Here is a 27,891-nt window from a genome sequence, read left to right on the forward strand (position 1 = left end):
TCAAGTTTCAAGTCCTCTTTTAATGAAGAACAAGAGATGTACACAAACGTTGCAATGACTGATGAATGGATTGTTCACAGAGTTTGCAGGAGTCCAGATTTTACTTGCAAAGCAAGTGAGACCGACAAGCATAAAAATAGTCATCAATTCTTACATCATGACAACCGCATTTACTTAAACCGTTACTAAAAGGACAACAGAAGAGTGTTCATGTACACAAACATACACAATAATCTAATCTACGCATCCCCGTTTCATTGCTAACTACATCAACTGAAATGCTACGCTTCTTCGGAGTACGTCATCTTATACATACAATTTCATCACATGAAAGTTTCGTCACGTCTCAGGTTAGAGGAAGTTCGATGGCAAAATAATCTGCTCGTTTCTGACAGAGTATATAAAGGTGTTTGCTGGAATAACAACAAAGGCACGAGTGACTACAAAAAATCATTCACTGCTCGCAGTTGGCGTGTATTGGTAAGGTGCTCTTCCCTTCGGGTCAAGAACAGGAGTAGGCTACACAGTTTTCAGTCGTGATTCTGGCTACAGAAAGACTAGCAAATCAACGTCTCCAGCTGGATCTGAATTCGCCATAACTGATCCGGTCGTCAATTATGGAAGATGCAAGGTCTACAGAAGCCAAAAAGAGTGGAAGAGTTCATACGTAAAACACAGACAAAGTCCCACAAGAATCTAAATGAGATGGGGAGGACCATCTAATGGACCCCCGAATACCACGGCGGTCAATACAGGTTTAAAAACAGGCAAAGACCCAAAATGAAATGCTTGGAGTTTTTGTTTTGGCAACACAGATATGTTGTTGACACACTTGGTAAAAACACCTGGCACAGATTTTTTTTTTCGAGAGTGTTCAGCAGTCCACTGTGCTCGCAAGCACAGCACGTTCCTAGTGGGATGCTAGCGGTTGTTCTTCATGGCGTCCTTGGCGGCCAGAATTAGAGGAGTGAGACTGGAGAGAGGTTTGGCCAACTTCAGGAAGGGATGCTGAAGATGACAGTGGGATTTGATCAATGAAACAAATAACACATTATGTAATAGAGACATACAGTTCTGTTTAACAGAGAGGCACATTTCTAAACATGACAGTTTTAAGAACTCATTTCTAATAACTGATGTCTTTTATCTTTGCCATGATGACAGCAGATAATATTTGGCTAGATATTCTTCAAGATACTAGTATTCAGCTTAAAGTGACATTTAAAGGCTTAACTAGGTTAATTAGGGTAATTAGGCAAGTCATTGTATAACAGTGGTTTGTTCTGGAGACAATCCAAAACTAATATTGCTTAAGTGGCTAATAACATTGACCTTAAAATGGGTTTTAAAAACTGCTTTTATTCTGGCCAAAATAAAACAAATAAGACTTTCTCTAGAAGAAAAAATATGATAGGAAATACTGTGAAAAAGTTCTTGCTCTGTTAACCAACATTTGGGAAATATTTGAGAAAGAAACAAAAAATCTGACTTTAACACCATGTTTATGTTTAATAATTAAATATATAATGATAATAAACATGCACAATATTGACATTGTACACTTCAAACTACCATTTATTATTTATAATATTACTTTTTAGAGTGCTTTTAAAGAATATTAAGATTGTATTTGCAGTGGTGTTCATAATAGCACCAAATGTTTGAAAACTTAATTAGTTATCTTAATAGTTCACATGTTCACATTTATCAACTTAATACTTTTTATATATTTTGTTCTATCTTCTATCGCCATCTTCTCCATGTCTAAAGTTTTAAATATGTTCTTATTTTCTATAGCTATAACGTTTATTTCAATATATAAAATCGTCTGTGTGTTTATTTCTTATTGTATTTCAAAATGCATATTCTACATATTTTGTTTTTCACTGCATATGGCATTGTCTATGACTTGTGTATGATTGACATAAGTTTGTTAATTTCTTAGTTTATGCCAAACAATGCATTTAACTTGTAGTACTTCTGCCAACCCGACTCTACACCATAACTTTTCAATCCAGATGGATGGGGCAACCATCACTCCATCCAAAATGGTAAAAAGCCTTGGAGTAACGATTGATGACCAACTGAACTTCTCTGAGCACATTTCTAGAACTGCTCGATCTTGCAGATTCGCACTCTATAACATCAGAAAGGTCCGACCCTTCCTATCTGAATATACAGCTCAACTCACTGTTCAAGCTCTTGTTCTCTCCAAACTGGATTATTGCATCTCTCTACTAGCCGGGCTTCCAGCTAACTCTATCAAACCTCTTCAGCTGCTTCAGAACGCAGCAGCACGAGTGGTCTTTGATGAACCTAAAAGAGCACATGTCACTCCGCTACTCACCCGTTTGCACTGGCTGCCAGTTGCTGCTCGCATCAAATTCAAAGCTCTGATGTTTGCTTACAAAGTGACCTCTAGCTTTGCTCCTTCTTATCTGCTCTCACTTCTGCAGATTTATGTGCCCTCCAGAAACTTGCGTTCTGTGAATGAACGTCGCCTTGTGGTTCCATCCCTAAGAGGGAAGAAATCACTTTCCCGAACTCTCACATTCAATCTGCCCAGTTGGTGGAATGAACTCCCTAACTACATCAGAACAGCAGAGTCACTTGCTGTCTTCAAGAAACGACTAAAAACTCAACTGTTTAGTCTCCACTTTCCTTCCTAATCTGTAACTGCCTCTCTGGCTATACCACTAACTGTACTCTCCTTTAAAAAAAAAAAAAACACATTACTAATGCTTTGCTTCTTAGACTTTACACACCTGAAACTTGTCTATAGCACTTGTTCACTGCTGCTCTTATAGTTGTGTAAATTGCTTCCTTGTCCTCATTTGTAAGTCGCTTTGGATAAAAGCGTCTGCTAAATGACTAAATGTAAATGTAGTCAAAATCTGATTACAAGTCGTAATTGTTTACTTTAGCAACTAATAAATTGCAGTTGTATTTTTTTTTTAATTAATATTAACATATTAGCTGTAAAAAATCTGGCTATTTCTCACTGTTGATTGTAATCCATTGACTAACATTTACTAATGAGACATTATTCTAAAGTATTTTATACTTTATAATAATTTTACAGTTATATTTGGTTGAAAATTGTTTACTCGAAGCATGTATATATAATAAAACAATACAGTAAGTATTTTTTGTTATATTACATATTAAAGTTACTTTTTTTTGCAGCTGAGGTCAATATTGTGATAATACCATATATAGTATCAATATTATAATAAAAGCTGAATATGAGAAAATTGTATACAGTCATGAGATTTCTACCGTCATAAGCCTAGTATGATATTGCTTAATTGCTCGGTAATTTGTTTACCTGCAAAAGCTCTTTGCTTCCACCTCTCTTCTCGACATCCATTTCCAGACAGCGACCTAGGAAGTCTCGGAAGATTGGCGACAACTTTTCAGGACTCTGCAACTCCGGAGTCCCATTAGTTGCAATTAGGTACAGCGCCTGAGGGACAAAGAGTTTGGGGTTTTAGTTGCTGGGAGCAGCCATTACATCATCAATAATTGTAATTAGCACTGTGATGATTCGTGGACTGTTTCTCAGTTTTTCAGGATCCATCATGATTCTCTCTGGATTTGATTCTGAGATTAGTTTAACAGCATATAGTGCTCGAGGCTAGAATTTAACAACACTTGGCTAGGGGTATTTATAACCCCAAATCAGAAAAAGTTGTGACAGTATGGAAAACGCAAATAAAAAAAAAGAGAGTAGTGATTTGCAAATGTACTTTGAATAATGTTTGTTGTATTGTCTGCAATGAAATACTATTCAGTGTGTCCCTCATGATTTTTATTGTTTTTTATTTAAATAAACACATATTCCAATTGGGTTCTTGCAACACATTTTCGAAGAAAGTTGGACCAGTAAAGCATTTACCAATTTGTAATGTTGCCATTCCCGTTCACAACACTTGAAAGACATTTTAGGGACTGAAGACACCAAGTGATGAAGTGCTTTAGGTGTAGTTTTGTCCCATTCTTCCTGCAAACAAGTCTTAAGATGGGCAACAGTACGGGTTCTTCATTGCCGCATTTTGTGCTTCAAAAATGCACCACACATTGTCTATTGGAGACAGGTCGGGACTGCAGGCAGGCCAGTCAAGTGCCTGTATCCTCTTCCTCGGCAGCAGGACTTTGAAATGTGTGCAGAATGTGGTTTTGCATTGTCTTGTTGAAAAGAAGGCAGCATGTTGTGCTTCAAAATCTCTATGTACTGTTCCGGATTAATGGTGGATCACAGAAGTGCAAGATACCCTTACCAAGAGCACCAACACAACCCCATAAAATGACAGACCCTGGCTTTTGGACTAGTTGCTGGTAACTGTTTAGATGATTCTTTTCTTCTTTGGTCCAGAGCACACAGCGCCCATTTCTCCCAAAAAATACCTGAAATACTGATTCATCTGACCATAGTACATTTCCACTGTGTGATGGTCCATCCCAGATGTCTCCGAGCCCGAGAAGTCGACGGGGCTTCTGGACACTGTTAACATAGGGTTTCCTTTTGAGACAGTTCACTTTTCACTGGAATTTGTGGATGTAACTACGAATTGTGGTGCTTGACAAAGGTTTGCCGCAGTAGTTCTGAGGTCATGTGGTGATATGGCTTATAGATGAATGAGGATTCTTAATGCAGTCCCGCCTGAGGAATCGGAGATCACAATTGTTCAGCTTAGGCTTGTAACCTCATCCTTTAAGCATCAAAATTCCTTATGTTAATCAATGCTGAAGGTGCAATACATAAATCTTATTTGAGGAACATTGTTTTTAGTCATATCAATAACTTTCTCACGTATTTGTTGGCAAACTGGCGATCCTCGGCCCATCTTTCCTCCTAAAGGACTAGACCTTTCTTGGATGTTGCTTTTGGACCAATTCAAAATTACAATCACCTGTTGACATCACCTGTTTCAAATCACATTATTTCACCAAATTACCTGATTACGAGCCCTAAATTGCTCCTGGTACAACTTTTTTGTGTTGCAAGAACCAAAATTGGAATAAGTGTTTAGAAAAAAGACAAACAATTGAAACTACTCCAATTGAAACAACTTCAATTGAAACTCTTGATGGAGAAGCGCTGGCAGAAATGTACCCTCAGTGGATTCTCGTTGAGATACGGCGGCTCTCCCTCCACCATCTCGATAGCCATGATGCCCAATGACCAGATGTCCACTTTGGGTCCGTAGGCTTTGCGCGTCACCACTTCTGGAGCCATCCAGTATGGCGTACCCACCATCGTGCTCCTCTTACTCTGTTCGGGAGTGATCTGGGCACAGAAACCAAAGTCCGCTGCAAAGCAAGAGACCAAACGAAGACTGTTAAAGACATGTCTAGACCTGATTTGTTTAACTTCATTGAAGACTCAAGGTGTCAAAATAAGCAAAATTTAAGCATTTCAGTTGAAATCCAGACAACAGGGGGCTTAAGCGATGGAGATCATTAATACAGACTTGTGACTTAAATTAAAATATTGTGATATAGTTTTATATTTGAAGTAGGGTCATCCAAAATGTTTAGTGTGGTACCAATCTGTACTGAAATTTTAGAAACTGACATTTCCCACTTACATTTACACAAGTTTATATAAGCAAGGCCTTGGTTTTTTTGCTATTTACTGACCCAATTGAAAGGCTTTTTAAGTCCTGCTGAGTTCGAGAGAGTAATACATGCATCTATATCTTTGTGTCTGGACTACTGAAACTCAATTTATACAGGTATTGGTCAATCCCATATAACTCGCCTACAAGTCCAAAACACAAGTGGAAGACTTATCATTGGCACATTTAAATTTGAGCACAGTCTCTGCACTGTTTGCGAGTATGTCTTGGAATAGAGTTCAGAATTAAACTCTTTTAATTTGTATTTAAGAGTTTAAATGCTCTGGCAGCTTATTAATCATCTGAACTTGTGACTTAACATATCTGCTACATGCTAAAACCATCAAGTCAGAAATTGTTAAAGATTCCCAGATCAAAGTTAAAGGCTGTTTCTCAATTCCAAGATCGCAGAGAACGGACTTGCGTTCTTGTGAAGATTGGTCTTGCCAGGTGTCCTCAGAAGAACAAACTCGGGAGAGCGCGGGAACAGAGAACGCGTCCTGTGAGAAATGAGATGCTGCGTTCTTCCTGATGCTCGCATGACCTTCATACGTTTTTACTGGAAAATTATTTCATCATTACAGCATTCATACAACGATTTATTGTTTGTCCCCTTTCCAAATATATACTATGCATAAAGACTTTACAAATATATGGTGCACAATATGAATAAAACAGATTTTAATACAAATTTCAGCAAATGAACACCCTTAATGTGTTTATTCCTTTATTAAGATTTTCATGGTGATGTTTATATTCACCGTATCATTTAGGGAAACTTCTGAGGTAAATAAGTTATATCTCTGAACTTTAATAATAAATCTACATAAAATGCTGCGCTTCCCACCTCCAGTCGCAATGACTTCTGGGACTACTAGAGCGAGTTCGGCGCTCAAGTCTGCATCGGTGCATCCTTGATATCATGAAACTGTCCAGACCTGCGGCCTTCCAGGAACTGAGTTTGACACTTGTGCTCTAAATTCAGCTTATACTGAAGGAAAATAAACAAGTTCTGGAATTATCTACTCCAGGGGTGTCCATACTCGGTCCTGGAGGGCCGGTGTCCTAATGAGTTCAACTCCAACTTGCTTCAACAAACCTGCCAGGAATTTTCTAGAACAGGGGTGTCCAAACTCGGTCCTGGAGGGCCGGTGTCCTGCATATATTAGTTCCAACCCCAATTAAGCGCACCTGATCCAGCTAATAAAGCTCTTTCTAGGTATACTACAAACTTCCAGGGAGGTGTGTTGAAGAAAGTTGGAGCTAAACCATGCAGGACACCGGCCCTCAGAACTCTTTAGGACACTGGCCCTTCAGGACCAAGCTTGGGCGCCCCTGATCTAATCTATAATACAATAAGGTGAACAAGCTCCACATCCTCAGAAGATTGACGCCCACTTATACTTCACTGCCTGTTTAGCCCTGTTAATATGCGAAATGGTCAGCCAACCACAGCAGTGGGCTTTTACTTCTGACTCTAGTCGGCCACGCCCACTCAAACAGAACATTTTAAAAATAGTCAATTACTCCTAAATTATGCAGGATTTTAATGTATAAATGATCTAAATAAAAAGCTGAGGTAGTTCATGACCCCTTTACACACCTGCACATTCAGCTCTTTCAGATGAAAACCAATCACTTTACTCACTCAAATCTGTTTTGCTAGCACATCTATAGTGAACAGTCCTTTATATGCATCTACTTCTGTCTTACAAGAGCGCTACTGTTCACCAAACCCAACATGACATCCAGCTAAACCAGGTATGAAGGCACCATTCAGTTATAGCGTTTAACCACAATCAGCATCTTTGTCCTTTTTTGGTGGTGTAGATGAGGAGATTTCCCCCCCAAAATGTGTAAAGTGCTTCGAGTACCCAGAAAAGCGCTATATAAATGTAAGGAATTATTATTATTCATAAAAAGCAGGCAGAACATACTGAGTTTGACTGAACCGTCCATTCCCAGAAGCACATTGTCACTCTTGATGTCTCGATGAATGACCTGATTAGCGTGCAGAAACTCCAGCGCCTGCAAACACTGAAAGATAGCAAACAAGAGGAAGCGTATTAGTTAAGCAGTGCGTTACTTCCTGTAAATACATACTAAGCCTATTAGGGCTAAGCAATATTACAAAAATCTCATAACGTGATACAGTTGAAGCCATTCTGTGGATTTTTGTTTAGATTTCCCAAATGATTTTTAGCAAAGCAAGGAATTTTTCACAGTATTTCCTATAATATTTCTTCTTCTGGAGAAAGTCTTATGTTTTATTTCGGCTAGAATGAAAGCAGCTTTTAATTTTTTAAACCATTTTAAGGTCAATATCGTTAGCCACTTAAGCTATATTAGTTTTGGATTGTCTCAAGAACAAACCACTGTTATACAATGACTTGCCTAATTACCCTAACTTTACCCTAATGAACCTAGTTAAGCCTTTAAATGTCACTTTAAGCTGAATACTAGTATCTTGAAGAATATCTAGCCAAATATTATGTGCTGTCATCATGGCAAAGATAAAAGAAATAAGTTATTAGAAATGAGTTATTAAAAGGATCATGTTTGATATAGGTGATCGAGTTTTAAGCGAGTCTGACAGAAGAAAGTTTGAGTTTACCGCACCTCTCGGCACACAGCGGCGATCTGAGCTTCATCCATGCAGGTCTCAGTTACGACATCAGTGAGCGACCCGCCGGCCAAATACTCCATCACCACGAACAGCTCTTCACCTACAAGAAAACTGCAGCACGCACACACATTTAACTCTCTCAGAAGCATCATTGCATGCAAAACTGTGGAGAATAATCTGCAAGGACAGACTAGCTTCCATTCAATGTGCTCAAAACAACAAATGCTGTGCTCATATATATATACAAATATAGCACATATATATGAGTTTCATCAGAGTTTATCAAGTCAAATTCAAGACTTTTAAAGACCATTATGAATGAAATTTCAGACTTACACAGGGTTAAAAGTTAAGGAATGTTTCTAATGGCCCAGTTAAAACATTAAAAAACATAAAAAACAAGCGTTATTATATAGAAAATGAATCCATATTGGCAAATAGAGTTAATAAACTTTTGTTAAAAGTTTTATTGAGATGCATTGCTGGTGATTGGATGGGTGTTTGCCTAATTGGGTAATTTTAAAGTGACAGAGGAAAATTTAGACTGTTTTAAAATGATTTAAGACCTACAACACAATATTTCAGTGATTTTAAGACATTTTAAGACCGCACAGACACCCTGTGTCTATATATATATCTATAGATAAATATATAGAGAGAGAGAGAGAGAGATCTAGAGATATATATATATATATATATATATATATATATATATATATATATATATATATATATATATATATATATATATATATATATATATATATATATATATATATATATATATATATATATATATATATATATATATATATATCTATCTATCTCCAAATATATATATATATATATATATATATATATATATATATATATATATATATATATATAAATAAATAAGAATTACACTGCAATGAAATACTTTTGTCTTGTTTCTAGTCCAAATATCTAAAAAATCTTAAATCAAGAAGCATTTTCTGGACAAGAAAAACATATGGTCTTGTTAAGAAATAAGGGGACAAAAGGTAGTGAGTTTTTCCTTAAAACAAGTAAATTAATCTGTCAAAAGGAACAAAAACAGATTATGTCTAAAGAATTTTTTTCATTTAAAACAAAAATAAATACATAAGTTTCTAGCATAAACATGGTTTGTTCACCCAAATATTAAATAAACCAAATAAAGCTGTACATGTACACATCTTGACAAAATTCTGTGCCTAAAAGCCTGTTAGATATGGGTAAAAGGCTTAATATATTCTAAAGTATATAATAATTTAAACTAAAAGTTTTTGAACCTGATTTAAGTTAAAAAAAAACCCACTATAGAATAAAAAATGCACTTTTAATAGTGCTGTCATCTAAAATCAATGTGTGCATTTATAAAAAAAAAACACATTTCTCACAGTCGATCATTACTTGAGCAGTTACCTGTCTAAGAAGTTGACGATGTTTGGATTCTTCAGCTCCTTCATGACGAGGATCTCGTTGATGATCAGCTCTTTCTTGGGTTGTTTCTGCAGGTTGATCTGTTTGATGGCCACCTGAAATACACACAAACACATTAATAATGACAAGACAGCAAGACAAAATCCTTTTAAATATCCATCTGAGTCTCCTTTAGCACCTCCTGTCCAGTGGCGACGTCGATTGCGGTGAACACGGTTCCTGACGCTCTGCGGAAACAATCAAATTATTCATGTGTGAATTATTTCAATTATTCTAGCCAAACTAAAAAAACAAGACTTTCCCTCTAGAGGAAAACAATATATATATATATATAATAGGGAATTCTATGAAAAATTTGGAGCACTAAAGTATTACATTTTAATAATAATTAATAATAATTTTGCCTTTAACAGTATCAATGTTGCGGAAAACCCCCAAACCTACCCTTGTCCGATCTTCTCGTATCGTGTGTATTTCTTTTTTGGGTCTCCAATGCTGACTATGGTTCCTGAAGAAGGAAAAAAAGATTAAACGTTAAAATTGAGTCTCACAGAAAAGGTGAACATTAGCAGAGAGAGTTTGTTTTACGAGACGTACTGAGCTTGTCCATGATCTCCTCGTCTGTCATCTTGCCCTTTTTGGGTCTCTGTCGGTCGGTGGCCTTCGATGCCGCGTCACTTTCTGGAGACGTCACCGGCGGTGGGAGCGGGTCGATGACCGACGGTCGAGTGTATACCTGAAATAACCAGCATTACTATCGATAAACTCGCACTTAAGGTTTATTTGTGTTCTGCATAGCAATGTCAAGATTTAATTATTGCAGTAATTACATCTATGCGTCAACACAAAATACTAAAAAAATGAAAATTTAAAATAAAGTTACACAAATAAACAAAAACATTTAGTACATCAAGCCATTCATACACTATCAAAATCGTTAAAAAGCCATTTACAAATAAGGGGTCATGTGATGTTAAAAAGAACGTTATTTGGATTTAAAACTTTTTTTGGTGTAATGCGAAGTTTACGCAGCTTAAAACTGAATACCGTGTAAAAAAAAAAAAAAAAAAAACGAGGTGTGTATTGAAACGTAGGCTAACTGTATTGTTGCAGTGTCGTGATTGGCTAAATACACGAAGTCTGTGATAGAAACGGTTATGCCCCTTACCAATTTTGTAATATCCACTTCTAACGCAATCTGATTGGCCAGCTATCTTTGGCCAAATACCTCAAGCGTGTGTTGAAAAGGCTATGCCCCTAACCATATTTGTAATATCAGCTTCTAACGTAATGTGATTGGACAGCTATCAAGAATGTCTTGATTGGCCAAATACCGCAAGTGTGTGATGGTAAGGCTACGCCCCTTACAATTTAGCGTGTCGTGATTGGCCAAATACCTCAAGCGTGTGTTGAAAGGTTATGCCCCTTACCAAATTTGGAACATCAGCTTTCAGAAAAAAGGCCAAATATTTAGCATGTCGTGATTGGTCAATTACCTCAAGTGTGATGGAAAGGTTACGCCCCTTACCATATTAGCAACTAAGAATTTGAATGAAAAATTTAATTGAAAACATGAATTGGAATTTTATTAACGCACTCGGAAATGTTGAACTATGACAAAGACTATAGAATACACAAGACATGTCACTAGTATATTTATGTATAAGGAAAAGTGTAAGTCAATAAGGCGAATGAAGCCCCGCCTTCTATTACATGAGCCAATCAGCGATCACCATATGTTGAATAAAGCCCGCCTTCTAGTACATTAGCCAATCAGTGATCGCTATAGTATGACAATTCTCCAGGGGAGGGGCTTGGACTAGACATGAGTTTCTGCAGATGTGTGATATGAACGTTTAGAAACGAAACCTATGAGACAGTTGTTGTTTAATTCTATTGATTATTCATAATACGTATTGTAATCGTAATCTTGGAAAGTAGTTTTGGTGAATTGGATGTTTCCCCATTCAAACAGAATGCCCGAGCATACTGCCCGAGAGGCGTTTCAAAGACAGCTGTCGAGTTAAATAACCTGCCTTAAAGGGACTTTGACTATGATTTATAAATGTTAATAAATTAATAAATTCTTACGCTCTTAGTGTGTTCAGGCCGGGGTGCGACGACAGGCGGCGGCGTTTCTTCATCATCATCATCATCGTCTTCATCTTCATCATTATCTTCATCATTTACTGCTTTGACTGGAGACGTCGGCTCTGGCGTTTTCTTCGCAGGCTTCAGTTTCAGAGAAGGGAAAAGCATAATTATTACTCACAAAAGAGCACGATCTGTCATTTTTATTATTTGCACCAGTTAATAAAAGATAAACAAGTAAATAATAACTATTATTATTTATAATTACTTAAATTATGTAATGTAATGTGTATTTATATAGCGTATTTTATTGTGTATGGCCATACACCCACTTTACAATCATGAGGTGGGGGTGTCTCCACACCACCACCTGTGTGCAGCATCCACTTGGATGATGCGATGGTAGGCACAGGACAACGGTGCCAGTGCTTCACCACACACCAGCTATAGGGGAGTGGAGACAGTGATAGAGCCAATTCAGTGGATGGGGTGGATTGGGAGGCCAAGATGGGTAAGGGCGCATGGAGGTAATTTGACCAGGACACGGAGTTTACACCCCTACTCTTTAACATGGGATTTTTAATGACCACAGAGAGTCAGGACCTCGGTTTAACATCTTATCCAAAACACGGTGCTCACTGACAATATTGTGTCCCCTTTACAATACTGGGGCATTAGGACTCACACAGGCTGCAGGTTGAACGCCCCCTGCTGGCCTCACAGCAACCTAGTTTCCCCATGTGATCTCCCATACAGGTAATGACCAGGCTCAGCCCTGCTTAATTTCAGTGAGTAACCGGTCTTGGGCTGCAGGGTGATATGGCTGTGACGCCATTTAATTATTTAATTACAAAATTTACATCAAAGAGACTTAAATATGACGTGCACTGAGAAATGTATTTAGTAATTGTGTTTCTATTATAGTTTATAAGCATGTCTTCTTATAAATGTATTTCTTTTGTGACCTGCCATAGCTTTTGCAAACATCTGGACAGTTTAATTGTCTCTGTATGTGAATGATATTTGTCCTTATGGATATTTATTTGCATTCTGTTTTCACCAAATGTTCTACTGGTCCTGCCGTATTGTGGTGCTTGTAGTATTATACTCTATGGCAAACTCTAGAGTTTAGTTCCAGCACACGTCTTTGTAGGTATCAAACAATCCTAAAACACTTAATTAGTTTGATCAGGTGTGTTTAATTATGGTTGGAACGAGCTGTGGCCCACCAGGAACTGAGTTTGAAAACCCGTGCTCTACAGCTACTGACACATGTATATTCCTGTGTCGGGCTGTTTGTAGCTTTGTTTTGTATTTGTCAAAATAAATAATAAAGTAGTTAAATTAGTATTTATCATTTATTTTGGTAATGTTAATCTAACTCACGAGACGAAGCCTTGAGATTTTGACAAGTTTTAACATTTAGTTTCGATGCATATCTTTTTGGGAAAGCGTTTAAGCTTAATGCCTTAGTGTGTAGGGAATATGAGGCGATGAGGGGAAAACTTGTTTTTTGTTTTGCATTGGGAAACAAAACCACAACGTCAAAACGAAAATATTCAAATGAGTGCAGATCACAGGACAAGATACATAAAAGTTCAACGCACCAGATAAAGAATCAAGAGTTAATAGAGTAAAGTGTAAAACAATGTTCATTTTAGTTCAAAGAGGTGCAAAGGCCTTAAAATAAACATTAAATACCCTAAAACTACATATTTAAAACAAAACATTTATCAAACCCTAATTACTCTAGTAACACACACAATTTATTTTCCGCCAAAATTAAAAATTCAATGACAATAGGTCAAAATAACAATATTTCATTTACACTCACCGGCCACTTTAATAGGTACACCTGTTCAACTGCTTGTTAACCCAAACTTCTAATCAGCCAATCGCTGGCATGGAGACATGGTCAAGACGATCTGCTGCAGTTCAAACTGAGCATCAGAATGAGGCTGGAAGGTGATTTAAGAGAACGTGGCATGGTTGTTGGTGCCAGACGGGCTGGTCTGAGTATTTTAGAAACTGCTGATCTACTGGGGTTTTCACGCACAACCATCTCTAGGGTTTACAGAGAATGGTCCGACAAAGAGGAAATATCCAGTGAGCGGCAGTTCTGTGGGCGCAAATGCCTTGTTGACGCCAGAGGAGAATGGCCAGACTGGTTCCAGCTGATAGAAAGGCAAGTGTAACTCAAACACCCACTCGTTACAACCGAGGTCTGCAGAAGAGCATCTCTGAACACACAACACGTCCAACCTTGAGGCGGATGGGCTACAGCAGCAGAAGACCACACCGGGTGCCACTCCTGTCAGCTAAGAACAGGAAACTGAGGCTACAATTCACACAGGCTCACCAAAACTGGACAATAGAAGATTGGAGAAACGTCGCCTGGTCTGATGAGTCTCCATTTCTGCTGCCACATTCGGATGGGTCAGAATTTGGTGTCAACAACATGAAAGCATGGATCCATCCTCCCTTGTGTCAACTGTTCAGGCTGGTGGTGGTGGTGTCATGGTGTGGGGGAGATTTTCTTGCCACACTTTGGGCTCATTAGTACCAATTGAGCATCGTGTCAACACCACAGCCTACCTGAGTATTGTTGCTGACCATGTCCATCCCTTTATGACCACAGTGTACTCATCTTCTGATGGCTACTTCCAGCAGGATAACACATCATGTCATAAAGCGTGAATCATCTCAGACTGGTTTCTTAAACATAACAATGAGTTCACTGTACTCAAATGGCCTCCTCAGTCACCAGATCTCAATCCAATAGAGCACCTTTGGGATGAGGTGAAACGGGAGATTGGCATCATGAATGTGCAGCCGACAAATCTGCAACAACTGTGTGATGCTATCATGTCAATATGGAGCAAAATCTCTGAGGAATATTTCCAGTGCCTTGTTGAATTTATGCCATAAAGGATGAAGGGAGTTATGAAGGCAAAAGAGGGTCCAACCCAGTAATAATTAGTGTACCTAATACCTAAATGTACCTAATAAAGTGGCCGCCGAGTGTACTGAGTTATTCCACCAAATACTGATTTGTTTTTCATAACTTGGGGAAAAAAACATGCATAGTAAGTTGTCCAGTCTAAAAATTTATGCAAACATGTCTGGAAAAGTGCACCGCTTTACCATTTTTGACAAAACAAAAAGATGTAAATAAATGGCATTTTTGTTCAAACCTAATAGGTAAAATCAGGAAGAAATGTGATCAGAAACTGAGAATAATCACATGCTCTCTTCATTTTATCAAATGAAAGCAGAATTAAAATAAAAATACAAAAGCAGAGACTAAACAATAATTGATACGTACCGATTGTTCACCGGAGGGAAAGCTGTCCTTCTCTGCAGAGGAACGAGAGGAGAGGAGCAGTTAGTACATGTACGGTGATAGACAGACAGACAGAGAGACAGACAGACAGACAGACAGATAGACAGATAGATGGATGGATGGATGGATGGATGGACGGACGGATGGATGGATGGATAGATGGACAGATAGAAAGATGGATAGATCCATGGATGGATGGATAGATGGATAGATCCATGGATGGATGGATGGATAGATAGACGGATGGACAGTAAGCATTTTAAATGACAACAATACTGAATAAATTCATTTGTCACGCGTGACTGAAAATCTATATACAGCAGAGGAAAATCAGTATTGAACACGTCATGTTTTTTCCTGGGAATCATGTTTCTAAAGAAGCTGTAGGCATGGAATTGACTCAGATTTTGGTTAAAACCCAAACTATATAAACATAAAAATAAAGCTAAACAAAAACAATCTGAAAAAATGAGTTGTGTGTAATAACAGTGGAATGACAGAAGGAGAAAGTGCTGAACTACTGAAACATATAATACTTTATATAAAAGTTAATTTTTTTGGTGCTGTCAGCTTAAAGACGCCTCTCATATGGAGAATGAAGTCATGCATTGCTCAGGTGCGAGTGTCTCACAGACTTCAACAGAGTGTCTAAATCTTGATGGTTCTGTGGGTCTTGTCTATCAAATCTGATCTTGAGTTTCAATTGGATTCAAGTCAGGTGATTGGTTGGGCCATTCTACAGCTTAATTTTCCTACTCTGAAACACAGTTTCCTTGGTTGTGTTTTGGATCATCGTCTTGCTGAAATGTCCACCCTGGTTTCATTATCATCCTCCTGCTAATGTAGATGTTGGACTGAAGCAGCGGATATTCATTTACACTGAGGAAGGGTAGAGGGTTGCTGAAGAACTACTGAGAGATTTCAGCTGCTGTCTGGGCTTTTACTGCCTTTCTACACCTCCCTTTCTTCATGTGTTCAATACTTTTTCTCTGTGTCATTTCATTATTACACAGAACTTCATTTGTAAACTAATTAGTTTAGTTTTCTTTGCATATATGGATTTCTTTGGTTGTTACCAACATCTGGGGAAAATGTCAAGTTAACGACACCTTAAGAAATATGCTTTTGAGAAAAATGCTGATGTGTTCAATTCTTATTTTCGCCACTGTATATACATACATGACCAGAGTGTGGTTATATACGGACCTGAGGAGAAACTGAGGTACTTCTGTCTGCCGTTGCCTGTGGAGTCGTAGAACTTGAGCACGTCGAGAACGGCCTGCGGGTTTTTCTTCTGCTCGGACTTGGTGATGTTGGAGGTCTGCAGTAATCGAGCCCACTGCTCCGGCATTCCCTTCACACCCAAAAAAAACAAACAAACGTCAGAAACTGTGGAGACTCAGGCCATACATTGTCATTTAAAAGCACATTATTTCCTCTTAACTTTGGCCTTCTGTCCACACTGAGATGGCGCTTTTACATTATTTAAAATCCTTATATATATATAAAATGTTTTATTTATATGTACATTTATTTTTCACCAACATTAAAGCTAAATCTCATGACAACATAATATATATATATATCTTTTTTGAATGTCTGTGTTTTTAATTATTTGAAACAAACCGTTGCACTGTAAAAATTAAAGCAGGAATAATGTCACACACAAAATATTATCAATAAAAATTACATTTTAATATAATCAATAACATTTAAATGAACACGTGATTATGAAATAAGACGTCTCTTACAGTGAACTCTCCAGTAACGGCGTCAAATCCCACATGAATGGTGTGCTCGAAGTCTGACGGCGGAGAGATTTCAGGACGCTCTTTATCACGATCCTTCCTGCGTCCACCTGACACACACACACACACACACACACACACACACACACACAATAATAACATTCCAGACCCTTCAGAATTTTGCAGGGGAGCAATTCTATGCAAATGTCAAACTTACCATGAAAGAAATGTAGTTTTCACCAAAATAGAGAGACCGTTTCTACATTTGTTGTGTAAGCAAGTATTTAACAGTACTTTAAAAATACTCATAAATGTATCTGTCAGTGTTTCAAACTATTATATTTAATTAACCAAAATCACACAAGTGCCAATTTCACAGCGGCCACATCCATAAGGGAAAAATGTCACATCCATTACAAAACTTTTTCCTCATAAATGGAAAAATGTCAAATAAAATAAACTCAATCATGTTTGTTCTATAGAGAGCCGACTCTTATCTGTTTGATGATCATTGTTTTTTTAGGTTGTGCAGTTTAATTCACAGAATTTCTCCAAAGCATGTTGTATGCTCTAAACTCGCATACTTTATCACGTCCATAACGCATGTTTATTTTCCTCATTTAAAGTATGAAAGATGTTTACTGGTTGTACTTTTTTCTGCTCATTTAACTCTGTGGTTAGTTGTTTTGGAAATGTGTCAATATAATGTTAATGTATACTTTCTATGTGAATTTAAGTTTTGGGTTTTTACTGTAAATGTCACGTCCATAACGCTGGAAATGCTCAGGGACATTTTTTTAAAGACATTTTGCAGCCTAAAACGATGGCTTTTACCAAAACATGTTGCATTATTTATGTCTATTCTTGCAATTTGCTGTGAAAATACACAATAATCTTAAAATATATATATTTTTTTCATCTCAAGAACCACTGGACTCGCAAAATCCTAGAAGGACTTATAATATTCATGAAAAAAATTCACGATTCATAATTTTTTTTTTTTTTTTTTAGATTTTTTATTTTTGGCCATTTTGCCTTTATTAGATAGGACAGTATTTAGACAGGAAGCGAAGTTGGAGAGAGAGAAGGGGGTAGGGTAGGGAAATGTCAACGAGCCGGGATTCGAACTCGCGACGCCCTGACGTGCTACTGCACCATATGTCGACGCGCTAACCACTAGGCTATTGCGCCGACTTCACGATTCATAATTGATGTGTTAAAAATAAAGCTCTGAAGAATTAGTCCACTGCCACCTTATATTATTTACACGTTTGTACTTCATTATTTATATTATGTGTTATTACATACGTTTGTTGATTTAAATGTGCATATTTATATATTTACATAGATATATATTATCGTTTATTAATAATCATTGGTGGAAACAGTACTGAAACAGTACTGTAGCCCTGTGAAAAGTACTCAAGAGTATGGAGTAGTGTGAAAACTTGATGCATTTACATTAGGGCTAGGCGATATGGTAAAAATGCAATCTCAGTAATTATTTTCCATATTGAACGATAACACTATATATTTCCATAGGTGTTGTTAATGCTTCCTGATTTAAAAGAGTAACCCAACAATGACTGAGGCTTTATTAAATGGCATAACATTTTCGGCCTAAACATTTTCAGTGGCCGAAAATTCGGTACATCTCTAATAACATACTTTTAGATTCCCATTGCTGCACATTTCTGCAGTGCTATTGGCTTTTAGATCAATATAGAGTGCAAAAGGTCCAGAGCTTATCATTGTAATTGACATACATTTTACCGTGATTGGATATAATATCGTTTATCAGCCCAGCTCTAGTTTGCATACAATTTGTGCATGTGTGTGTGATAAAAAGGAAACATTCAGTAGTGCATCTAGTGATTAAGGCCATTTCAGTCATCATACAGTAAACTAGTAAACTAAGTAAACAAAAAAAAAATTGATTAACTAAATTGGCTGTAGCGTATGAGTGTGTGTGTGTGTCTGTGAATGAGTGTGTATAGATGTTTCCCAGTACTGGGTTGCAGCTGGAAAGGCTGTGTAAAACATATGCTGGAATAGTTGGCGGTTCATTCTGCTTTGGCGACCCCTGATGAATATAGGGACTAAGCCGAAGGAAAATGAATGAATGACTAAACATTTGTGACTTTACACCATTGTTAATACAGATTAACGAACTGATAGTTGAAAGTGAAAGTGAAAGTTCCGCTCATTGATTCTGATTGGTTGAGCCATGTTCTAAACTGTTGTTGAATACGTTTCAAACACACACACCTATGATTGTTGCTTGGCAACCACTCCATTACCAGAGTCAAAGAATCTGTTTAATGTAAATCCAAAACAAAAACAAAAGAAGTGACGTGAAGCTGTGGTTTACATTGAATTTATAACAGCTACTCTGTTTCACAGTAACGCCACTGTTGTTATAAATATTCACTGTAAAACATAACTTCAATGTGATTTACGTACAGCCCAGATGACAAACATAGCACTGTTAACAAAATAAATAATAATATTCACATTTTCTATATTTGATTTGTTTTTTGTTTTACTTGTTTGTATAACCTGGCCAGTTTTACAGTATGATATTTGGATGACAGTTCGTTTGCATTAGTAGCGTCTGTCACTCGTACTTGTGATTTCCTTCCTCTTATATCCGTTTTAATCACTCGTTCTCATCATCAGATATTTTTATTTCATGCCATGTCAGCAATGACAGCTATTTTCATGTTAAAAAAATAAGTGAATAAAATTAAATACAATAAAAACCACGAACAAAAAAAGCAAGACAAAGACAATTTTTAACGTGTATGATAAAAATGCTAACATTTTTCCTGGTAAAACTTTGCTGAATATCTCTTTAAATCCTGTTCACACCAAGCACGAAAACAATTAAGTTGCAAAAAAAGTTCATAGTTAAAAAAAATGTTTACAGCACAACTACAACGATAATGTGACAGAGAAACGATATCGTCACTTTCAGAGTGACTTTCTCAGCTGATAAAACACTGACAGCCAATCAGAATCCAGTGAATATTAAAGGGCTCACGCAATTTAAAGATTCAAACGACACTGTGGAGAAGCACACTGACGATGTTAAGTGCTCTGTTAAAAGATTATTTAAAGACAATGACTATCGTGGAAACAATTGGCTGTACCATGGAAAATAACCCAAGGCAAACCTCCGCCAACACCGCAATGACATCACATTCGCCGCGCGCACCAAACTAGTGGACATGTCGAGTATAAGGGCTGTTTTAAGCCTGGTTTACATTCGACACTTCTGCTAGTTTGCTTGCAGAGGTTTGCATTGGGTGCGCACAACATTATTTCAGCTGGCAGAGCACACAACTTTTTTGCATTCGAAGATGCACAACTTGGAGCAGGAATTTACTTGCGTAACGCTTTAGAAACCCCAAACAACTGCCTGATGTGAAGTCCTTGAGGTTACCTTTAAAAGTCTGAAGGAAAACAATGCAAGCACAGGTAAATTATCTAAATAAACATTTTTGCATTAACAGAGAATATACAGGAATCAGAGTGTGAAATTCAATACCTTTTAAGACCCTGTTTAAGCCTCTTCCATACATTTTAAGACCTTATAACCACTTTAGGTTTCAACCGGAAACACTGGCGAGATTTAAACTTACAGTATATTAACTAAATAGTAATGTAAGAAAACTAATCCAAAACATTATAAAAATCTACTAAATCTAGCTAATTCAGCAGGTTGGCGCCGATAGAGCTGCAGTAATAATGGTGTTACCTTGGTTACTGCAGTAAACAAAGCAGCATGAGGTCAAATCTAGCAGGATTTTATCGACTTCATAAACTACACAGCATCCTGATATTCACAGGTTTAATTCAGGCAAACTTTAGCATACAACCATACATTACATAATCATAAATAATATTACATTTAATACCTTGCAAAATAGCATTTAGGACTTAATACTTTTTAATGGCCTTAAATCTTTCTACATTGATTTATCAACATTTATTAGTTGTTAAGACCCCACAGACACCGTGATCAAGTTCGAAATTAGCTTGGATATATAAAACATAACCTGAGTTAGCCATTTATAATTTTTTTTTCAAACGGGTTTTCACCTTTATTAGATAGGACAGTAGAGTGTATTGACAGGAAAGCATGGGGAGCAGAGAGAGGGGAAGGTTAGGCATAGGACTACGAGGCGGCAATCGAACTCGGGTCGCTGTGAGCACCGGAGTGCATGTGTCAACAACTACACCACTGGCGCCGACCTAAGTTAGTCGACCTAGGTTAGTCAATTATTCACAACTTATTCATTTAATGTATAGTTACATTCATTCATTTAGCAACTCCACTCGCTGTCTTCTTCTGTACTACCGTTTCGTCATGACAGTTATTCAGAGTTGGACCCAGGCGAAAGTATGAATTAGCCTAGACTAGGGTTGTCATGATACTGGAAATCGATACCAATCAGTACTGAAATTTTAAAAACGTCCATTTCCTGCGAACATTTGAGCGTATTCTTAAACAGCGCTAATTTGCCATTGTGTTCACATGCTCAATAGAAATGACTGTGATTGGCCGTGAAGGTCATCAGTTCACCAAACTCGCCGCTGTTTACTGTGTGCCAACACAGATACAGGAACACTGGAGTGTTTTATAGCCGCGATTCATCAGCGGATCGCTCGTATGTACGCTTAAAGACAAACCAGCTGACTGACGTGACTTTAAAACGCTCCAGTGTCCCTGTATCTGTGTTTACACTCAGTAAACAGCGGTGAGTTTGGTGAACTGATGACCTTCACGTGCCAATCACAGTCATTTGCGTTGGGCATGTGAACACAATGGCAAATTAGCGCTGTTTAAGAATACGCTCAAATGTTCGCAGGAGACAGAGGTGTTTAAGAACGTGCTCAGTAGCGCTCAAATGTTCACATTTTTTACATTTCATTACCGATTGGTATCGAATTCCAGTATAGTGGCAAGCCTAGCTTAGACTCGACTAAAAACTGTTCATCTTTGGATGGGAGCTGCGAAAAAAGTTTTTAAAAAAACGAAATAATGTTGTGCACACCCAAGGAACATCTGCCAACAGCGCAATCTCGTTTAGCCCTCTTAAAAAAAAGGATTATTTAAAGATAATGACTGTCGTGGAAACAATACAGCAATATTGTGGGAAATATATCCAAAGTTATCCACCGCAATGACATTACATTCGAAACACACAATGAAGCGAACTAGTGGACACAGAGTATATCAGCCTTTAAATCGCTCATTCTCACCTTTCTCTGCGCCGGAGAAGATGGAGTAGATCTTGTTGCGCTTGCGCTCCTCTGGCACCGAGGGGAGGGGCTTGGAGCTGTGATTGGCGGCGAGGGCGTGGTCTTTGGCGCCGCTGAAGATGGTGCTGCTCATCCTGACGGGCGGAGCGGGCGGCTTGTCCTCCACATCGCCATTATCGCACATGATCAGGATGAGGAGACAGGAGGAAAGAGAGGAGGAGCGGTGGAGGAGAGAAAGAGGAAAAAAAAGAGAAAGAGAAGGAGGAGTTAGAGCTGCAGGAGCAGAGAGGAGCGAGACGAGAGACCGAGAGATGAGCCAACGTACAGACACACACTCACAACACGCACACATAGACACAGCAAACACACACACATTTACATCTATATATACACATACATACATACATACATACATACATACATACATACATACATACATTATATATATATATATATATATATATATATATATATATATATATATATATATATACACATACATACATACATATTTACAGTTGAAGTCAGAATTATTAGTCTTCCTTTGAATTTTTTTTTCTTTTTTTTTTTCTTTCTTTCCCAAATGACGTTTAACAGAGCAAAGAAATTTTCACAGTATGTCTGATAATATTATTTCTTCTGGAGAAAGCCTTATTTGTTTTATTTTATTAAAAAAAAATTTTGTTTTTACTATTTTAAGGTCAAAATTATTAGCCCCTTTAAGCAATTTTTTTTCTTTTCGCATGTCTACTAACAAACTATCGTTATACAATAACTTGCCTAATTACGCTATCCCACCTAATTAACCTAGTTAAGCCTTTAAATGTCACTAAGCTGTATAGTTAATAAATCAGTGATTAGAAATGAAATTATAACTATTATGTTCAGAAATCTGCTCTCCTTTAAACAGAAAATGGGGAAAAAAATAAACAGGGGGGGCTAATAATTCTGACTTTTACAACTTTGGCAACACACTTAAAAACACTACACATCACATTCTGGAGAACTGCACGTTGATGCCTGAATAACAACACACTGTGAACCCAACAGCGAAAATCACTAAATGAAATAAGTTATTTTAACTTAAAGTTACTTTGACTTAATGAAAAAGAGTTTCAGTAACTCATAAACTGATCACATTAAGCAGAACTCAAAACGAATAAATTATTAGCTAATTACGCTTTGTGTTAACTCTAAATGCTACACTGTAAAACCCAACAGTCAACTTTATCAAATGAAATGAGTGTAGTTAACTCAAAATTTACTGAAAGTTAATTCTACACATTTGAAAAGAGTGTTGAACTCAGTGTAGAAGGTAATGAGTTAATTAGGTACCTCATAACTTCAACTTATATGGAGTAAGTTCACAGTACTCATATAGATTAGTTTAACTCAACTGGTTTGCATCAATAGGTTTCCTCAAACGGTTTGAGTTGCCCTAACTTAGTGTTTTACAGTACTCAGTTGGTTTGAGTTCTCTTTATTTATTGGGTTTTACTGTGCTTAAATTGCTTCATTTACTCAAATGGATTAAGTTCACAGTACTCATTAGGATTCGTTTTGAACTTAAATGGTTTGTTGTAATCCGTTTCCCCAAATGGTTTGAGTTACCTTAACTTTTTGGGTTTTACTGTGTAGAAGCAATGCCAAACCCTTTGTGTAGCTATATAGTTGTTTGGACTTTCCAACAACATTCAATTAACTGAACTTAAAATGCTTCAGTTACTAATACTCTAAAGTTTGACAATATCAACACAAATAATATATGTATATATATATATGACTTAATATATATAAGTTTACACTACAGTACTCAAACCATTTGGTTTCAAAACTTAAATGGTTTGCCACAATCGGTTTCCTCAAACAGTTTAAGGTAACGTATCAGGTTTTACAGTATAGTACTAATAAATATCAATAATCAAACTACAGACATAAGCAACAGCTATAAACCCCAGACATCACTACAGACAGACATGAACTACAGACACAAATGTTAATGCAAACAAGCGGACACGAACAGCACTACAGATTTAAACTACAGCACAAACACCACTCTAAATACTCTGTTAATACAAACTTAAATTACAGACACAAACATTACAACAGCCCCAAATTTCACAAATAAACAACACGCACAACAGACATGAAATACAGACACAATCGTTTGTTACAGACCCAATCAATAAAGACTTAAACAACAGAGCCAAACACAGACAAAAACGTAACAGACACGAACATCAAAACAGACCCAAATAGACACCAATAGAGAGTTCAACTACACAAATATCACTACAGACACAAATTAAACACACAAAAGACCCAAAATAGACAAAAATAAACAACAGACACAAACTACAGACCAAAACAGACACTAATACAGACTTAAACTACACAAATACCATTACAGACCTCAATTAAACACACAATACCAAAAAAATGGAAAAAAGAAACAAAAGACACAAACTACAGACCAAAACAGACACTAATACAGACTTGAACTACACAAATATCACGACAGACCCAAATAAAACACACAAAAGACCCAAAATAGACAAAAATAAACAACAGACACAAACCGACACCAATAGAGAATTAAACTACACAAATATCACTACAAACACAAATTAAACACACAAAAGACCAAAAATGGAAATAAACAACAGACACAAACTACAGACCAAAACAGACACTAATACAGAGTTAAACTACACAAATATCATTACAGACCTCAATTAAACACACAAGACCAAAAAAAATGGAAAAAAGAAACAACAGACACAAACTACAGACCAAAACAGACACTAATACAGACTTGAACTACACAAATATCACGACAGACCCAAATAAAACACACAAAAGACCCAAAATAGACAAAAATAAACAACAGACACAAACCGACACCAATAGAGAATTAAACTACACAAATATCACTACAAACACAAATTAAACACACAAAAGACCAAAAATGGAAAGAAACAACAGACACAAACTACAGACCAAAACAGACACTAATACAGAGTTAAAATACACAAATATCACGACAGACCCAAATAAAACACACAAAATACCCAAAATAGACAAAAATAAACAACAGACACAAACTGACACCAATAGAGAATTAAACTAAACAAATATCACTAAAAACACAAATTAAACACACAAAATGGAAACAACAGACACAAACTACAGACACAGACACCAATACAGACTTAAACTACACAAATATCACTACAGACTGAAATTAAACAAAAAGACACAAAATAGACAAAAAAAAAAAAAAACAACTGACACAAACATCTCTGCACAAAACAGACGCCAATACAGAGTTAAACAAATATCACTACAGACAAACACACAAGACCAAAAATAGACAAAAATAAACACACACAAACCGACACCAATAGAGAATTAAACTACACAAATATCACTACAAACACAAATTAAACACACAAAAGACCAAAAATGGAAAGAAACAACAGACACAAACTACAGACACAGACACCAATACAGATTTAAACTACACAAATATCACTACAGACCTCAATTAAACACACAAGACCAAAAAAATGGAAAAAAGAAACAACAGACACAAACTACAGACACAGACAACAATACAGATTTAAACTACACAAATATCACTACAGACCTCAATTAAACACACAAGACCAAAAAAATGGAAAAAAGAAACAACAGACACAAACTACAGACACAGACAACAAAACAGACTTAAACTACACAAACATCACTACAGACACAAATTAAACACACAAGACCAAAAATGGAAAGAAACAACAGACACAAACTACAGACCAAAACAGACACTAATACAGAGTTAAACTACACAAATATCACGACAGACCCAAATAAAACACACAAAATACCCAAAAATAAACAACAGACACAAACCGACACCAATAGAGAATTAAACTACACAAATATCACTACAAACACAAATTAAACACACAAAAATGGAAAAAAACAACAGACACAAACTACAGACACAGACACCAATACAGACTTAAACTACACAAATATCACTACAGACTGAAATTAAACAAAAAAACACAAAATAGACAAAAAAACTACTGACAAACATCTCTGCACAAACAGACGCCAATACAGAGTTAAACAAATATCACTACAGACAAACACACAAGATCAAAAATAGACAAAAATAAACACACACAAACCGACACCAATAGAGAATTAAACTACACAAATATCACTACAGACACAAATTAAACACACAAAAGACCAAAAATAGACAAAAATAAGCAACAGACACAAACACCAATAGAGTTAAACTACACAAACATCACTACAGACACAAATTAAACACAAAAGACCAATAATATCACAACAGAAACACACATCACTACAGACACAGACACCAATAGGGAGTTAAACTACACAAATATCACAACAGACCTAAATTACACACAAAAGACCCAAAATAGACCAAAATAAACAACAGACACAAACTACAGACCCAAACAGACACCAATACAGACTTAAACTACACAAATATCACTACAGACACAAGTTAAACACACAAAAGACCAAAATAGACAGAAATATCACAACAGACACAAACTACAGACCCAAACATCACTGCTGACACAACCAACACACACAGACAAATGCAGAAGCGCCGCGGCCACCTCGCCCCCTGCTGAGTGCCCTGGAGAGCCAGCAGAGCCTGTGTAGGGCACTCGGCGGGGTTTGGGACGCGGCCGGCGGGTTTGATTTTTTTTTGTCGCCTCACCTGTGAAACGGAGCTCAGACTGGAGCTGGAGCCGCTCCGCCGGTGCTGCTCTGTCCGCGGAGGGCCTGCGCTGTTCGGGCCGCTTTCCGCCGCAGAATATCGCTGATTTTCGGTGTTTTTTTGTGTCGGTTTGGGGAAGGGGAGGCGCCCAGCAGCGTCTCTTTCTGCCCTCGCCTGCAGCTAACAGACAGACGCTGCTTCCGGTGCGGCGGCATTGTGGGAAGATTACACCGACAAAATAAAAGTCCACCGCTTCAATTCATAATATTCAGATTAAAGTAGGGTCCTTATGAATCATTGGGGGTTTTACTATTATTTTAAAATCCTTTATTATGTTTTATGTTTGACCAAGTATGACTTCAAGGTGTATATTTATCACTTTATTTGGTGCATGTTCGGTTGGACTGTGTTCATAGGTTATTATTTGTATATATATATATATTGACTCTGTAGAAAATGTTATATATAAATACTAACAAATATTGAATACAAATGTTTGAATTTTTAGTTAGAGTTGAAACCAGAAATTTACACACGCTGTATAAAAAGGCACATAACCATTTAAAAGAAGTCAGATGTTAATGTGACTAAACGTTTTCTTTTGTAGGTAAGTTAGGATGATCAAATTAGTTTCTGTTATGCTTAATAGCGGAATAATGAGAGAGATATTTATTGAGAAATTGTTATAACTTTTCTTGAAAGTCAAGTTTACACACAATAAGATTATTACGTCTCTGAAAAAGCTCAGACGATGGTGTCAAGGTTTTGGAAGTTTCTAGTTGGATAATGGACAACATTTGAGTTAATTGGAGGCACAACTACCTCAAACCCACTGCTTCCTTTTGTGACAACATGGGAAAGTCAACAAGCCAGAATCAACAATAAAGCCAGATTACAATATCCTAAATTACGCTGGGAAAAGACTCATTTTTGGAGGCATGTCCTGTGGTCTGATGGAGCTAAGATTGAACTGTTTGGCCATG

At 37.0% G+C, this 27,891-nt stretch overlaps 1 protein-coding gene across 2 annotated transcripts; it reads right to left on the reverse strand.

Moving 5' to 3' along the window:
- On the reverse strand, positions 1 to 27,107 carry pak2b (p21 protein (Cdc42/Rac)-activated kinase 2b). Of its 2 annotated transcripts, none has more exons than XM_056447657.1 (15): positions 26,909 to 27,107; positions 22,141 to 22,300; positions 16,876 to 16,982; positions 16,331 to 16,478; positions 15,107 to 15,138; positions 11,782 to 11,922; positions 10,288 to 10,426; positions 10,135 to 10,198; positions 9,869 to 9,917; positions 9,673 to 9,785; positions 8,241 to 8,358; positions 7,559 to 7,658; positions 5,117 to 5,313; positions 3,329 to 3,466; positions 1 to 1,008 (listed from the first exon to the last, which is right to left on the reverse strand). In XM_056447657.1, exons 2-15 carry the CDS (start codon positions 22,271 to 22,273, stop codon positions 922 to 924), a joined length of 1,566 nt encoding a protein of 521 aa, XP_056303632.1. In that variant the 5' UTR covers positions 22,274 to 22,300; positions 26,909 to 27,107; the 3' UTR covers positions 1 to 921. The 2 variants fall into 2 exon arrangements, with proteins under 2 accessions (XP_056303632.1, XP_056303631.1); XM_056447656.1 differs by having other exon boundaries at positions 22,141 to 22,413.
- Positions 27,108 to 27,891: the final 784 nt, after the last annotated feature.

This window comes from Danio aesculapii, chromosome 22 (genome assembly GCF_903798145.1).
Source record: "Danio aesculapii chromosome 22, fDanAes4.1, whole genome shotgun sequence".
Taxonomy (NCBI): Eukaryota; Metazoa; Chordata; class Actinopteri; order Cypriniformes; family Danionidae; genus Danio; species Danio aesculapii.

Bases quoted from the DNA above. Each gene is read 5' to 3' on its own strand.
- pak2b (XM_056447656.1), bottom strand. From the start codon at position 22,324: ATGTGCGATAATGGCGATGTGGAGGACAAGCCGCCCGCTCCGCCCGTC. The intron at 16,983-22,140 runs GTGAGAATGAGC...TGTGTGTGTCAG, and splicing joins CTTCTCCGGCGCAGAGAAAG to GTGGACGCAGGAAGGATCGT. The intron at 15,139-16,330 runs GTCCGTATATAA...GTTCCTCTGCAG, and splicing joins GTACCTCAGTTTCTCCTCAG to AGAAGGACAGCTTTCCCTCC.